The sequence below is a fragment of the Rana temporaria genome, chromosome 12, assembly GCF_905171775.1.
Source record: "Rana temporaria chromosome 12, aRanTem1.1, whole genome shotgun sequence".
Classification (NCBI taxonomy): domain Eukaryota; kingdom Metazoa; phylum Chordata; class Amphibia; order Anura; family Ranidae; genus Rana; species Rana temporaria.
This window is the reverse complement of record NC_053500.1, coordinates 12,359,470-12,376,728: the sequence shown is the minus strand read 5'-3', so window position 1 is coordinate 12,376,728 and position 17,259 is coordinate 12,359,470. Positions and strand designations below refer to the sequence as shown.

General features: G+C 47.6%; 2 protein-coding genes across 3 annotated transcripts in view; both read left to right on the top strand.

The window, feature by feature from the left end:
- Positions 1-3: 3 nt before the first annotated feature.
- Positions 4-2,122, top strand: LOC120919434. The gene is made up of 2 exons (XM_040331600.1): positions 4-128; positions 437-2,122. Coding segments are annotated over exons 1-2 (960 nt in total). The 5' UTR covers positions 4-127; the 3' UTR covers positions 1,396-2,122.
- Positions 2,123-4,823: 2,701 nt separating this feature from the next.
- Positions 4,824-17,259, top strand: part of KIF3B (kinesin family member 3B) — a 28,610-nt gene continuing 16,174 nt past the window's right edge. The window contains exons 1-2 of one of the 2 annotated variants that reach the window (XM_040329826.1): positions 4,824-4,957; positions 14,368-15,827. In XM_040329826.1, the coding sequence (XP_040185760.1) occupies positions 14,376-15,827 (1,452 nt within the window). In that variant the 5' untranslated portion in view covers positions 4,824-4,957; positions 14,368-14,375. Of the gene's footprint in view, positions 4,958-5,013; positions 5,086-14,367; positions 15,828-17,259 lie in introns of those variants that run through there. The other variant, XM_040329827.1, reaches the window with a different exon arrangement.

Here is a 17,259-nt window from a genome sequence, read left to right as displayed (position 1 = left end):
CATCACTGGGTTGAAAATAAGTGATGAACACAGGTTCTATTTTGGTTTTATCGGCTTGAATATTGATGAGGGAGCAGTTTAAATGAGCACTTTGAAGCCCCCACACTCCTGTAAGTCATTGTGATTAATGGCTGGACTATATGATCAGATTGTTTTTCTCATTACAGTGTCTTGAGTTGCCTTTCAGTGTCCGCTTTGCCTTGTGATGACATAATGCTGCTGCCTTAGGGCTCATTCACTGATCTGTACCCCTATGCAGAGGGCAGTGTTTACCCTCCCGGGAGGCATCGGTGCTCTTCATAGATGCTCACGCTGATCACAGCGTGTACACCCGATATGCATGGCTCTGTGCAGCCGCCAACCTCCCATTGGCTGGACGCAACCTCCCATTGGCTGGAAGCAACCTCCCATTACGCAACAGGACACAACCTCCCATTGGCTGGACGCAACCTCCCATTGGCTGGACGCAACCTCCCATTGGCTGAACGCAACAGGACACAACCTCCCATTGGCTGGACGCATCCCTCCATTGGCTGGACGCATCCTCTCATTGGCTGGACGCAACCTCCCATTGGCTGGACGCATCCTCCCATTGGCTGGACGCATCCTCCCATTGGCTGGACGCAACCTCCGATTGGCTGGACGCAACCTCCCATTGGCTGGACGCAACCTCCCATTGGCTGGATGCAAACTTCCCATTGGCTGGACGCAAACTTCCCATTGGCTGGACGCATCCTCTCATTGGCTGGACGCAACCTCCCATTGGCTGGACGCATCCTCCCATTGGCTGGACGCAAAGTTCCCATTGGCTGGACGCAACCTCCCATTGGCTGGACGCAAACTTCCCATTGGCTGGACGCAAACTTCCCATTGGCATGGACGCATCCTCCCATTGGCATGGACACATCCTCCCATTGGCTGGACGCAAACTTCCCATTGGCTGGACGCAAACTTCCCATTGGCTGGACGCAAACTTCCCATTGGCATGGACGCATCCTCCCATTGGCATGGACACATCCTCCCATTGGCTGGATGCAAACTTCCCATTGGCATGGATGCATCCTCCCATTGGCTGGACGCATCCTCCCATTGGCTGGACGCATCCTCCCATTGGCTGGACGCATCCTCCCATTGGTTGGACGCATCCTCTCATTGGCTGGACGCATCCTCCCATTGGCTGGACGCAAACTTCCCATTGGCATGGTCGCATCCTCCCATTGGCTGGACGCATCCTCCCATTGGCTGGACGCAACCTCCCATTGGCATGGTCGCAACCTCCCATTGGCTGGTCGCATCTGGGTTGCTTGCGGTGTCCGTGGCTTTGTATACCTGGCTAACATTTTAGGAATACCTTATATGGAGGAAAAAGTCCCTCCCCCATGTGACAGTGTGTAAGCTTGGACATTGGCCAGCAATGCCTGAGCCTGGAATAGGAGGATAAGGTCACATGAGCGCCCCCTCCCCCCCCATACTCAGGAGTATGTGTTTTTTTTTTCTCTAACTGATTAACAGAGTAACATAGTGATGTATCAAGAGAACCTGTCACGTCATCTTGAATCAGCAAAGTGACAGGTTCTCTAAAAAATACCTGTGACTTTTGAGGGCCCCCATGGGCTCTGTGGGGCATTTACTGAGCAGGACACATCATTGAAGTATAATTCCAGCTGACAACTGTAACAAATAGGAATAATGACTGGCTGGGGTTCGGGATGCTTGTACAGGCTTTTGAAGTATCCATCATCCTACCAGGGAAGCCGTCTGCATGGGATCCGATGTGTACACCCAGCACTGAGCGCTAGTCACTCCTCTTCCCTCCAGGACCAGGGATACTTCAAGAGTCTGTACAAGAGTACGGAACATTATAGATAACACATCTACTGATTTCCCAGCCATCGGATATTGGAAAATTGTATCCAGTAATTACCGTTCTTTTCCTTTCCTGGCACTGATCCGTGGCATCGTACTGCCACATGTGCCACATGTTGGCGCCAGGATGACGCGTTTGTCGGGTGGAGTTACACTTCCTTCAGTCTAAGGCACATAACCAATCCGAATGTTTACCATGAAGATTTTCTACCAGTTATTTTGTATCGATTTGTATAATAAAATATCTCAAAGTTTACTGTGTGGCTTTTTTTTCTGTTCATACTACCCTTGCCGTGGGCTGCTGAGAGCTCTCAGGAGGTCTGGGGACACTTTGGAAGGGCTGGGGGAGGGGGTGCAGAGCGCTCTCAGGAAACTGTGGGGGGTGCTGAGGGTCCTTAAGGGGTCTGGGGGCTTTGTGGGTGGTTGGGGGGGTGCTGAGGGTCCTCGAGGGCTTTGTGGGTGGTTGGGGGGTGCTGGGGGCTTTGTGGGTGGTTGGGGGGGGGGGGGGTGCTGAGGGTTCTCAAGGGGTCTGGGGGCTTTGTGGATGGTTGGGTGCTGAGGGTCCTCAAGGGGTCTGGGGGCTATCAGGGCACTGTGGGAGGTGGTGGGGATTGCTGAAGCCTCTTGGAGGTCTGGGGGAACTGTGGGACGTTGAGGATCCTCAAGGGGTCTGTGGGCGGTTGGGAGGTCTAGGACCTCTGTAGGTGGGGGGGGGGGGGGTTGCTGAGAGTCCTCAAGGGCTCTGGGGGCTATCAAGGCATTGTGGGAGGTTGGGGTGTTGGAGGCTCTGTGTCGGGATTGGGGGGGGGGGGGGTGCTGAGGGCTCTCAGGGGGTCTGGGGTCACTGTGGGTGGTTGGGGGCTACTAGGGCACTGTGGGAGGTTTGGGGGGTGCTGATGATCCTCAAGGGGTCTGGAGCTACTAGGGCACGTTGGGAGGTTTTGGCGGTGCTGAGGGCTCTCAGGGGGTCTGTGGGAGGTTGGGGTTGGTGGGGGGTTGTGCCTGGGGTCGCTGTGATGGGGGCTCTGTGGGAGGTTTGGGGGTTCTGAGGCTCGCAAGGGGTCACTGCGGAAGGTTGGGGGCTCTGTGGGAGGTTTGGGGGGTGCTGATGGTCCTCAAGGGGTCTGTGGCTATCGGTGCACGATGGGAGGTTTTGGGGGTGCTAAGAGCTCTTGGGGCTCTGTGGGAGGTTGGGGTTGGTGGGGGGTTTGGGGGTGCTGAGGATCCTTAAGGGGTCTGGGAGCACTGTGGCAGGTGTTGGCGCTGAGGGCTCTGTGGGAGGTTGGGGTTGGGGGTGCTGAGGGTCCTTAAGGGGTCTGGGAGCACTGTGGCAGGTGTTGGCACTGAGGGCTCTTGGGGCTCTGTGGGAGGTTGGGGTTGGGGGGTGCTTGAGGGTCCTTAAGGGGTCTGGGAGCACTGTGGCAGGTGTTGGCGCTGAGGGCTCTTGGGGAACTGTGGGAGGTTGGGGGAGGGTTGGAAAAGCTCTCATGGTGTTTGGGCACTCTGTGGGTGATTTGGTGGGGTGGTGGCCTATCCAGTCGGGGGTGTTGTTGGCTCTTAGGGGTTCTGGGCCTACTGTGAATGGCTGGGAGTGCTGAGAGCTCTCATGGGGTCTGGGGCCACTGCAGACTACTATGAAGGGTTGAGGGGCACTTTGTGGCACTGGGGGGGATCTGCAGTTGGCTGGAGGCCAGGGAAGAAGGTGGGCATGGCCTGGTGGTAGAGAGAGCAGCAGGAAGGGGTTATTGAAATTTGAAAAGTAATTTTAATTTTGGTTAAATCTGCAGCTTCCATTCCCTGTTGATCCTGCCTTGTAGGTCGGTGTTCAAGCCCTTCCTGTTATAGGGTGACAACACTATCCTGGTCTTCCAATTGTGTTCTTGTTGTCACCCTACTATCACACAGGCTTCCAATGGAGACTACAACACACATTACATGGGCATGGGCCACTCTTGCCACCATCCGGAGATACCATGCCGATACCATGCTGTGTATGAAGACAGGAAGTGGCTGCAGGAGATCCGCATCACTGACATGTAACAAAGGATGGATGAAAACAAGAACTTTATTGAAATCTGACAATTTTATTTGTTGCGGATGCTTTACCTCTTCCCCCTGACAAGCATGCAGCTAGTGAAGGCAGAACTCCTTCATACATCTTCTGGGTTAGTGACACCAATGTTAGGGGTCACAGGCAGCCAGGCATTTGTGAAATAACAGACAGGCTACCGGCTTTTCCCATAGGAGATCTCAGTCATGGCTGCCTGTGGATTCCCACAACAGAAGATCAGCTTTTTCTTTAGTGTCTGGATAGAGATAAAAGTTCTGTCTGTGACTCCATTAGGGAGGATTTCTCTGAAGCCCCCCCCATAGAAGAAAAGGGGAGCAGTTGTCACCCAAACCGGAAGTGGGGATAATACTCCTTAGGGGGACACATGATAGAGTTTCTGATCTTCTACTGCATGCGAAGCGTCGTAATAGCAGGGCTAATAGTTCATTGGTCACTATCAGCAGATTTTAATCCTAGCACATTGAAAAACTATAGGCCCCGCCCCTCAGACGAGATGCCCTTTGTAGCCCGCCCCTCAGCGCTAAGTAAGCCGCCCTGTGTAGCCCCACCCATAATAGGCTATCCGCCCTGTGTAGCCCCACCCATAATAGGCTATCCACCCTATGTAGCCCCGCCCAACAGCCGAACCGCCCTGTGTAGCCCCGCCCATCAGAGCCGAGCCGCCCTGTGTAGCCCCGCCCATCATAGCCGATTCGTCCTATGTAGCACCCGCCCATCCTCGCTGTGTAGCCTCGCCCCTCAGGGCTGAGCCTTCCCATGTAACCCCGCCCCTTGGCGCCGAGCTACCCTCTGTAGCCCCTCCCCTCAAAGTTGCAATTCAAAGTTGACCTTCTGTTATCCCGCCCCCTCCGAGCTGTGCCACCTTCTCTAGCCCCACCCTGTGGCTCTGCAGTGCGGGGGGGGCGGTGCCTGTTGCCAGGGAAGTGGATTGTGCGGCCTGTTGACCGTTGCTAGGGAAGTGGTGGTCCGGCGGTCGGTCGGCATCCGGCGGTGCTGGGACAGAGGGACGGGGGATGGCAGGTGAGGGGGAGCGGGACGTGGAGGGGGCCCCACCCTGCTGTGTGTCTGGAGAGCCACACCGGCATGGAATCCGCTGATCTCATCCCATCACCGGCCGGTGTACACACATCCGGGCCTCATACACACCGGTACGGGGGAGGGGAGACCCCGGACACTAATCACCACCGGGGGGGGAGGGGAGAGATCGCCCATCACAGGGGCAGAGGGCTGATCACAGGTCAGGATTATAGATGACAGCCATAGAGATGTATACATTGTATAGAAGATCCATCATAGAGATGTATACATTGTATAGAAGATCCATCATAGAGATGTATGCATTGTACTATAGAAGATCCATCATAGAGATGTATACATTGTATAGAAGATCCACTATAGAGATGTATGCATTGTACTATAGAAGATCCATCATAGAGATGTATACATTGTATAGAAGATCCACCATAGAGATTTATACATTGTATAGAAGATCCATCATAGAGATGTATACATTGTATAGAAGATCCACCATAGAGATGTATGCATTGTACTATAGAAGATCCACCATAGAGATGTATACATTGTATACAAGATCCACCATAGAGATGTATGCATTGTACTATAGAAGATCCATCATAGAGATGTATACATTGTATACAAGATCCACCATAGAGATGTATGCATTGTACTATAGAAGATCCATCATAGAGATGTATACATTGTATACAAGATCCACCATAGAGATGTATGCATTGTACTATAGAAGATCCATCATAGAGATGTATACATTGTATACAAGATCCACCATAGAGATGTATGCATTGTACTATAGAAGATCCACCATAGAGATGTATGCATTGTACTATAGAAGATCCATCATAGAGATGTATACATTGTATAGAAGATCCACCATAGAGATGTATACATTGTATACAAGATCCACCATAGAGATGTATACATTGTACTATAGAAGATCCACCATAGAGATGTATGCATTGTACTATAGAAGATCCATCATAGAGATGTATACATTGTATAGAAGATCCATCATAGAGATGTATACATTGTATACAAGATCCACCATAGAGATGTATATATTGTATAGAAGATCCACCATAGAGATGTATACATTGTATAGAAGATTCATCATAGAGATGTATACATTGTATAGAAAGATCCATCATAGAGATGTATACATTGTATAGAAGATTCATCATAGAGATGTATACATTGTATAGAAGATTTATCATAGAGATGTATACATTGTATAGAAGATCCAGCATAGAGATGTATACATTGTATAGAAGATTTATCATAGAGATGTATACATTGTATAGAAGATCCAGCATAGAGATGTATGCATAGAGATGTATACATTGTATAGAAGATTCATCATAGAGATGTATACATTGTATAGAAGATCCAGCATAGAGATGTATACATTGTATAGAAGATCCATCATAGAGATGTATACATTGTATAGAAGATCCATCATAGAGATGTATACATTGTATAGAAGATCCATCATAGAGATTTATACATTGTATAGAAGATCCACTATAGAGATTTATACATTGTATAGAAGATCCATCATAGAGATGTATACATTGTATAGAAGATCCACCATAGAGATGTATACATTGTATACAAGATCCACCATAGAGATGTATACATTGTACTATAGAAGATCCATCATAGAGATGTATACATTGTATAGAAGATCCATCATAGAGATGTATACATTGTATACAAGATCCACCATAGAGATGTATATATTGTATAGAAGATCCACCATAGAGATGTATACATTGTATAGAAGATTCATCATAGAGATGTATACATTGTATAGAAAGATCCATCATAGAGATGTATACATTGTATAGAAGATTCATCATAGAGATGTATACATTGTATAGAAGATTTATCATAGAGATGTATACATTGTATAGAAGATCCAGCATAGAGATGTATACATTGTATAGAAGATTTATCATAGAGATGTATACATTGTATAGAAGATCCAGCATAGAGATGTATGCATAGAGATGTATACATTGTATAGAAGATTCATCATAGAGATGTATACATTGTATAGAAGATTCATCATAGAGATGTATACATTGTATAGAAGATTCATCATAGAGATGTATACATTGTATAGAAGATTCATCATAGAGATGTATACATTGTATAGAAGATCCAGCATAGAGATGTATACATTGTATAGAAGATCCATCATAGAGATGTATACATTGTATAGAAGATCCATCATAGAGATGTATACATTGTATAGAAGATCCATCATAGAGATTTATACATTGTATAGAAGATCCACTATAGAGATTTATACATTGTATAGAAGATCCATCATAGAGATGTATACATTGTATAGAAGATCCACCATAGAGATGTATACATTGTACTATAGAAGATCCATCATAGAAATGTATACATTGTACTATAGAAGATCCATCATAGAGATGTATACATTGTATAGAAGATCCACCATAGAGATGTATACATTGTATAGAAGATCCATCATAGAGATGTATACATTGTATAGAAGATCCACCATAGAGATGTATACATTGTATAGAAGATCCATCATAGAGATGTATACATTGTATAGAAAGATCCATCATAGAGATGTATACATTGTATAGAAAGATCCATCATAGAGATGTATACATTGTATAGAAAGATCCATCATAGAGATGTATACATTGTATAGAAGATCCATCATAGAGATGTATACATTTATATAGAAAGATCCACCATAGAGATGTATACATTATATAGAAAGATCCACCGTAGAGATGTATAGATTGTATAGAAGATCCATCTCACACACTGTCTATATTGTGTCACCTGTACAGTGTGGTGACGGGTGATCGAGGTGTTGTATACATATGAGAATTGTGTTGGAATTTCATACAGATGTGTGCATTGTATACATGCTCCTCTTCAGACACAGAGTACAGTTTACTATATGATGGGGGGGGGGAGACTTAAGGGAATCATAGAGATGTGTATAGGATCTATCCCAGACACTGAGTACAATGTATCACCTGTCAGGATGTATGAAAGGTCTACTTCAGACACTGAGTACAATGTATCTGTACTGTGTGGGGAGAGGTGATTGGGTCATCACACACACACACACACACACATTATATATATATATATATATACACACACACACACTGTATAGAAGTCCCATATCAAACACCGACAGCAATACATTATATGGTGGGTGGTCAGGTCATATATCCGGACATCATAGAGATATATGGAGTGTATATCCTCCATCCCACACTGAGTACAATCACCAGCCATTGGGGCTATCATACAGATGTACTGTATACTGTGTATAAAACACTCATCATCTCTGGGGACCCTGATGTAAGGGGGATGCTCTCTGGGGACCCTGATGTAAGGGGGAGGCTCTCTGGGGACCCTGATGTAAATAGGGAGGTTCTCTGGGGGCCCTGATGTAAGTAGGGAGGTTCTCTGGGGGCCCTGATGTAAGGGGGGGGTTCTCTGGGGGCCCTGATGTAAGGGGGAGGCTCTCTGGGGGCCCTGATGTAAGGGGGAGGCTCTCTGGGGACCCTGATGTAAGGGGGAGGCTCTCTGGGGACCCTGATGTAAGGGGGAGGCTCTCTGGGGACCCTGATGTAAGGGGGAGGCTCTCTGGGGACCCTGATGTAAGGGGGGGCTTTTTGGGGACCCTGATGTAAGGGGGAGGCTCTCTGGGGACCCTGATGTAAGGGGGAGGCTCTCTGGGGACTCGCTGCTATGGGCTCTAGCCCCCGATCTTTTATAGACCTAGCAACGCTCCCCATCCAGACCTGGAAAAAATATATACCGTATTTATCGGGGTATTGCGCGCTCTGGCGTATAGCGCGCACCCCTAAAGTGGACCCGCATTCCTGTAAAAAAAAAAAGATTTTAGTACTTACAGTTTTGGTGTCTTGCGCGGCGGCCTCGTCGGGTCCGGCGTCCGTCTGCGGCTTTGGTGGTGTCCTCCTTGTCGGGTCCGGCGTCCTTCTGCGGTGTCCTCCCCGCTCGATCCCCGCTTCCCGCGCTGAGTTTGAACTACTGTGCCGCCATATACCGAGCACAGTACACTCGTGTATAGTCGGGCAGGCTCGGCTCCTCTCGCGGTCACGTCCTGTACGTCCAGGACGTGACTGCGAGAGAACCCAAGCCTGCCCGACTATACACGAGTGTACTGCGCTCGGTATATGCCGGCGCAGTAGTTCAAACTCGGCGCGGGTATCGGCGTATATCGCGCACCCACGATTTTGCCTTGATTTTCAGGGCAAAAAAGTGCGCGGTATACGCCGATAAATACGGTATATTCTGGCTGGCGTTTTGCTTTATTTGCTTTGATTGTTATCTAGCCCATAAGGAAATCCTATACACCAATCCCAGACTATATCCTTCTCATTGTGCATTAAATCAATACGATGTGTCACATCACAATATCAGAAATTATGGATTTGTGTATCCCGTGGATTTTCCGGTTAGCCAGGCGACACTTATGATTCCTCATCATGACAGAATAGAAGTCATATCTGGCTGCAGGTTTTTGATTTTTTTCTTCGTAAATAAGTGGCGGTATGCTTTGCTTGTTCGGGCCGGTAGATGGTAGTTGAGAATGATAGGAGGGGGAAAAGGTGTGTTTGTATTTCTGTCTCTATCATTTGAAATACACTGTGGTGTAGCCGGTGTATAGCTGTGGTTATAGCCGGTGTATAGCTGTGGTTATAGCCGGTGTATAGCTGTGGTTATAGCCGGTGTATAGCTGTGGGTTATAGCCGGTGTATAGCTGTGGGTTATAGCCGGTGTATAGCTGTGGGTTATAGCCGGTGTATAGCTGTGGTTATAGCCGGTGCATAGCTGTGGTTATAGCCGGTGTATAGCTGTGGTTATAGCCGGTGTATAGCTGTGGTTATAGCCGGTGCATAGCTGTGGGTTATAGCCGGTGCATAGCTGTGGGTTATAGCCGGTGCATAGCTGTGGGTTATAGCCGGTGTATAGCTGTGGGTTATAGCCGGTGCATAGCTGTGGGTTATAGCCGGTGTATAGCTGTGGGTTATAGCCGGTGTATAGCTGTGGGTTATAGCCGGTGTATAGCTGTGGGTTATAGCCGGTGTATAGCTGTGGTTATAGCCGGTGCATAGCTGTGGTTATAGCCGGTGCATAGCTGTGGTTATAGCCGGGGGATAGCTGTGGGTTATAGCCGGTGCATAGCTGTGGTTATAGCCGGTGTATAGCTGTGGTTATAGCCGGTGTATAGCTGTGGTTATAGCCGGTGTATAGCTGTGGTTATAGCCGGTGTATAGCTGTGGTTATAGCCGGTGTATAGCTGTGGTTATAGCCGGTGTATAGCTGTGGTTATAGCCGGTGTATAGCTGTGGGTTATAGCCGGTGCATAGCTGTGGTTATAGCCGGTGTATAGCTGTGGTTATAGCCGGTGTATAGCTGTGGTTATAGCCGGTGTATAGCTGTGGGTATAGCCGGTGTATAGCTGTGGGTTATAGCCGGTGTATAGCTGTGGGTTATAGCCGGTGTATAGCTGTGGGTTGTAGCCGGGGGATAGCTGTGGGTTATAGCCGGTGTATAGCTGTGGTTATAGCCGGTGCATAGCTGTGGGTTATAGCCGGTGTATAGCTGTGGTTATAGCCGGTGTATAGCTGTGGTTATAGCCGGTGCATAGCTGTGGGTTATAGCCGGTGTATAGCTGTGGTTATAGCCGGTGCATAGCTGTGGGTTATAGCCGGTGCATAGCTGTGGGTTATAGCCGGTGCATAGCTGTGGGTTATAGCCGGTGTATAGCTGTGGTTATAGCCGGTGTATAGCTGTGGTCATAGCTGTGGTTATAGCTGTGGTTATAGCCGGTGTATAGCTGTGGGTTGTAGCCGGTGTATAGCTGTGGGTTGTAGCCGGTGCATAGCTGTGGGTTGTAGCCGGTGCATAGCTGTGGTTATAGCCGGTGCATAGCTGTGGTTATAGCCGGTGCATAGCTGTGGTTATAGCCGGTGTATAGCTGTGGTTATAGCCGGTGTATAGCTGTGGTTATAGCCGGTGTATAGCTGTGGTTATAGCCGGTGCATAGCTGTGGTTATAGCCGGTGTATAGCTGTGGGTTATAGCCGGTGTATAGCTGTGGGTTATAGCCGGTGTATAGCTGTGGGTTATAGCCGGTGTATAGCTGTGGGTTATAGCCGGTGTATAGCTGTGGGTTGTAGCCGGTGTATAGCTGTGGGTTATAGCCGGTGCATAGCTGTGGTTATAGCCGGGGTATAGCTGTGGTGTAGCCGGTTCATAGGTGTGGTTATAGCCGGTGTATAGCTGTGGTTATAGCCGGTGCATAGCTGTGGTTATAGCCGGGGTATAGCTGTGGGTTATAGCCGGTGCATAGCTGTGGTTATAGCCGGTGCATAGCTGTGGTTATAGCCGGTGTATAGCTGTGGGTTATAGCCGGTGTATAGCTGTGGTTATAGCCGGTGTATAGCTGTGGTTATAGCCGGTGTATAGCTGTGGTTATAGCCGGTGTATAGCTGTGGTTATAGCCGGTGCATAGCTGTGGTTATAGCCGGTGTATAGCTGTGGGTTATAGCCGGTGCATAGCTGTGGTTATAGCCGGTGTATAGCTGTGGTTATAGCCGGTGTATAGCTGTGGTTATAGCCGGTGTATAGCTGTGGTTATAGCCGGTGTATAGCTGTGGTTATAGCCGGTGTATAGCTGTGGTTATAGCCGGTGTATAGCTGTGGTTATAGCCGGGGTATAGCTGTGGGTTATAGCCGGTGCATAGCTGTGGTTATAACCGGGGTATAGCTGTGGTGTAGCCGGTTCATAGGTGTGGTTATAGCCGGTGTATAGCTGTGGGTTATAGCCGGTGTATAGCTGTGGGTTGTACCCGGTGTATAGCTGTGGGTTATAGCCGGTGCATAGCTGTGGTTATAGCCGGTGTATAGCTGTGGGTTATAGCCGGTGCATAGCTGTGGTTATAGCCGGGGTATAGCTGTGGTGTAGCCGGTTCATAGGTGTGGTTATAGCCGGTGTATACCAGAGAAAAGAGAAAGTGGCCGCACACCCCTGACTTGATTCAGATAAAAATCCTATTTTCTCTAAGATGGGACAAACTGCACAGGAACTAGACAAGCTGGTAACGACATGGACCCGCTATAAATACACAAGGACTCTTCTACGTTCAGGCGTGTGTGTGTGGGAAATGGTCACGATCACGGAATGTGCGAAGGTGCGAACGATTCCGCGGCTCTCCTGAGTGTGAAAAGTTCAGACAGCTGTGTTTGCCTTGGCAGGGTCGGGGTCACCGATCAGAGTACAGAATCCGGCAGGCCCTATATGTATTTAGGTGAACGGTGAGACGCTGCGTGAGTGCTGTAACATGGCAATGCAAGAGCAAACACATATACAACAGAACAGATATAAAAGACACAAATTAAAGCAGAACTAAATCACTTAGAAACGCCAATCCCCCTGCCCCTTCTGCGCCACCGTTAAAAATAAATGGCGCATGTGCAGATGCGCTGTTGGTTTCTTTCAGTCATTTGTGAGCTGCAAGAGACCAGCAATACTCGTCCGCCAGATTTTCATGCACAACTGCCACCTGCTTCTGGCAGGTAGGCAATCTAGCGCCAGTGGCATCTGTGCCCATCAAGGACTGTCACAGGTGAGGAATGCCCATCAGGGTCTGATACGGGCAGGGATCGTTGGTCAGGGTCCATCACGGGTGGGGAACGCCCGCCTGGGTCTGTCACGGGTGGGAAACGCCCGTCTGGTTCTGTCACGGGTGGGAAACGCCCGCCTGGTTCTGTCACGGGTGGGAAACGCCCGCCTGGTTCTGTCACGGGTGGGAAACGCCCGTCTGGTTCTGTCACGGGCGGGAAACGCCCGTCTGGTTCTGTCACGGGCGGGAAACGCCCGTCTGGTTCTGTCACGGGCGGGAAACGCCCGTCTGGTTCTGTCACGGGCGGGAAACGCCCGTCTGGTTCTGTCACGGGTGGGAAACGCCCGTCTGGTTCTGTCACGGGCGGGAAACGCCCGTCTGGTTCTGTCACGGGCGGGAAACGCCCGTCTGGTTCTGTCACGGGCGGGAAACGCCCGTCTGGTTCTGTCACGGGCGGGAAACGCCCGTCTGGTTCTGTCACGGGCGGGAAGCACCCGTCTGGTTCTGTCACGGGCTAGAAACACCACCTGGGTCTGTCACGGGCGGGCAACGCCCTTCCGGGTGTCATGGATGGGCAACGCTTTAAATTGATCTGCCGACTTTTCATTTGGACTAATAGGATCTGGAATCTTAAATTAATTTACCCCAATGCAAGTATACATATGACAAACCTTTGTATGTAATGCAAGTATACATATGACAAACCTTTGTATGTAATGCAAGTATACATATGACAAACCTTCGTATGTAATGCAAGTAAACATATGACAAACCTTCGTATGTAATGCAAGTAAACATATGACAAACCTTCGTATGTAATGCAAGTATACATATGACAAACCTTCGTATGTAATGCAAGTATACATATGACAAACCTTCGTATGTAATGCAAGTATACATATGACAAACCTTCATATGTAATGCAAGTATACATATGACAAACCTTCGTATGGAATGCAAGTATACATATGACAAACCTTCATATGTAATGCAAGTATACATATGACAAACCTTCGTATGTAATGCAAGTATACATATGACAAACCTTCATATGTAATGCAAGTATACATATGACAAACCTTCGTATGTAATGCAAGTATACATATGACAAACCTTCGTATGTAATGCAAGTATACATATGACAAACCTTCGTATGTAATGCAAGTATACATATGACAAACCTTCGTATGGAATGCATAACGTTGCATGTTTTTGTATATTGGAGCTGATCACTTTTATTACTATTATATCTGAGTGCACTGAGGATTCCTCTATCTATGCCCCCCCCTCCTGCATCATCTGCTTTGACCCACTTTGCTAACACACTGACCTTTACGCATGAAGCATGGCCGGAAGAGCTGCTCCAGTGACAGATGTGCTGCGGGAATCCGGACATCCCACAAATATCAGTTTTCGTAAATAAGAATCTAATACAGGGAGACGTCTCCATACTGAGAATTTTATTATTTGCAATGTGAAAGTATAAATGTTGCTTAAAATAATGTGGTTACTACTGGTTGAGAAGTAACAAGCATTCCATAATTTAAAAGTACGTAACCTTAATTTTTAGGCATGCTGAAAATTTTTTAAAAATTTAAGTGCATGACTTGTTGAGAAGAAAAATAATTTATTTCTAAAGCTGAATTCGCAGTCGCTATTTGGGGAATGTTGGTAGAACAGATAGCTTTTGAGATTTTCAACCTAAACTTAATTTTGCTTGTTTTTCGTGTAGGGTGGTAAATGGATAACCAGAGACGAGTCCAAGAGGGTGCCAAATTGGCCGCACCAAAGATGTCGAAGCCCAAGAGCTCGGAGACTGTGAGGGTGGTGGTGCGGTGCCGGCCTATGAACAGCAAGGAAACTGCGGCCGGTTTTGACAAAGTGATTAACGTGGACGTGAAGCTTGGGCAAGTATCGGTCAAGATTCAGAAAGGGTCCGGTAATGAGTTGCCAAAAACATTCACGTTTGACGCGGTTTACGACTCTAACTCTAAGCAAGTGGAGCTTTATGACGAAACTTTCAGGCCGTTGGTAGATTCTGTTTTGCTAGGCTTTAATGGAACCATCTTTGCCTACGGCCAGACAGGAACTGGGAAGACTTTCACGATGGAAGGACTACGAGGCGATCCTGAAAAGAGAGGTGTAATACCAAATTCTTTTGAACACGTCTTCACCCACATATCCCGTTCCCAGAATCAACAGTATTTGGTAAGGGCTTCATATTTAGAAATCTACCAAGAAGAGATCAGAGACCTTCTTTCCAAAGATCAGTCGAAACGTCTAGAACTTAAAGAAAGACCGGACACCGGTGTCTACGTCAAGGACCTGTCCTCTTTTGTCACCAAAAGTGTGAAGGAAATAGAACATGTCATGAATGTTGGCAACCAGAACCGCTCCGTAGGTTCCACCAACATGAATGAACACAGCTCCCGCTCCCATGCCATCTTTATGATCACCATTGAGTGCAGCGAGATCGGTTTGGATGGCGAGAATCACATCCGAGTAGGGAAACTCAATCTGGTGGACTTGGCTGGCAGTGAACGTCAAGCAAAAACTGGAGCCCAAGGCGAACGGCTAAAAGAGGCTACAAAAATAAATTTGTCTCTCTCGGCACTAGGAAATGTCATATCTGCCCTTGTGGATGGCAGAAGCACACACATTCCCTACCGAGATTCCAAGCTTACAAGGTTGCTGCAGGACTCATTGGGTGGCAATGCTAAGACCGTTATGGTGGCCAATATTGGACCTGCCTCCTATAACGTGGAGGAGTCCCTGACAACTCTACGCTATGCCAACCGTGCCAAAAATATCAAGAACAAGCCTAGAGTGAATGAAGACCCCAAGGACGCATTACTACGGGAGTTCCAGGAGGAGATCGCAAGGCTGAAAGCGCAGTTGGAGAAGAGGGTGGTGGGGAAAAGGCGAAGGAGAGGTCGGAGAAGGCCTGGGGTAGATGAAGCAGAAGATGATGAGGAAGACGGGGACTCTTATGAAGAAGAAGAAGAAGAAGGTGATGACAAAGACTACTGGCGGGAACAGCAGGAGAAACTCGAGACTGAGAAGAAGGCCATTGTGGAAGATCACAGTTTGGTGGCAGAGGAGAAACAGAAGCTTTTGAAGGAGAAAGAGAGAAAAATGGACGATTTACGAAGAGAAAAAGAGGCAATGGAAATGCTGACGTCTAAAGTCAAGGTAAACCTAACCAGTAGCATCCAACTGTGATTAGATATGCAGGCATTCCATATCTGCGAAAAGTTTATTCTGACAAAAGATCTTTCCATGAACTTACATTCTTAGGCCAACTAACTGTGCATGTTTATGGATTAGGAGGGAAAAAGACACCTCTGGTGCCAACTTATGACCCTTAACTGTGAAGATCCAACTGGTCAATGAATTCTTCCCTCGAAGGATTGACATTAGATTGTCATTAAATACAACAACTATGGCTGGGTCAGAACATTATCTAAGGCATATGGCCTTAGCTAAATTTACCATTTGCTGTCTAGTCTTATTGGTTTTCAATAAACCATACATAATGGTTCTGGTTGGTATCTATAATGATCTAGATACCATCTTATCTATGATTTTTCAGCTATTTATCCCATTGGTTGTTATTAAATATAGGGCAATGGGAAGCAATTCATCTTCTACCCATAGGTTCCCAAATTCTCAGTTTTTATGTAGGATAAGACCGGATAATTAGAAATCTTAATGAGTGTTCTTGAATAAAGAACACGTTGCTGATTGGATGGTTTAAACATCTATGCTTTGTTCTCCACAGAAGGAACTTCCTCTTCCTATAGGAATAGTTGTATTAGCTTAGAACAGGGGTCTCCAGACGTTCTAAACGAAGGGCCAGTTTACTGTCCTTCAGACTTAAGGGGGGCTGGACTGTGGGCATCAGGAGTATAAAAGGCCCTGGCTTCAGTGGGCATAAATAATGCCCTATCTTTGGCATCAGTGGGAGTAATTGTACCACCTCCTTTAGTGTCATTGGAAGGCACTGTGCCCCATAATTGGTATCAGTGGGAGGAATAGTACCCCATCATTGGTGTTAGTGGGAGGAATATTGCTATCAGTGAGAAGGTGCCCCATCATTGGTTTCGGTGAGAGGAATATTTCCCCATTATGGGTATCAGTGGGAGGGATAGTGCCCTATCATTTCTATCAGTGAGAGGGATAGTGCCCCATCATTGGTATCGGTGGGAGGTATAGTGCCCTATCATTGGTTTCGGTGGGATGTATAGTGCCCTATCATTGGTATCGGTGGGAGGTGCAGTGCCCCCATCATTGGTATCGATGGGAGGTATAGTGCCCCATCATTGGTATCGGTGGGAGGTATAGTGCCCTATCATTGGTATCGGTGGGAGGTATAGTGCCCCATCATTGGTATCGGTGGGAGGTGCAGTGCCCCCATCATTGGTATCGGTGGGAGGTATAGTGCCCCCATTATTGATATCGGTGGGAGGTATAGTGCCCCCATTATTGGTATCGGTGGGAGGTATAGTGCCCCCATTATTGGTATCGGTGGGAGGTATAGTGCCCCCATCATTGGTATCGGTGGGAGGTATAGTGCCCCCATCATTGGTATCGGCGGGAGGTATAGTGCTCCATCATTGGTTTT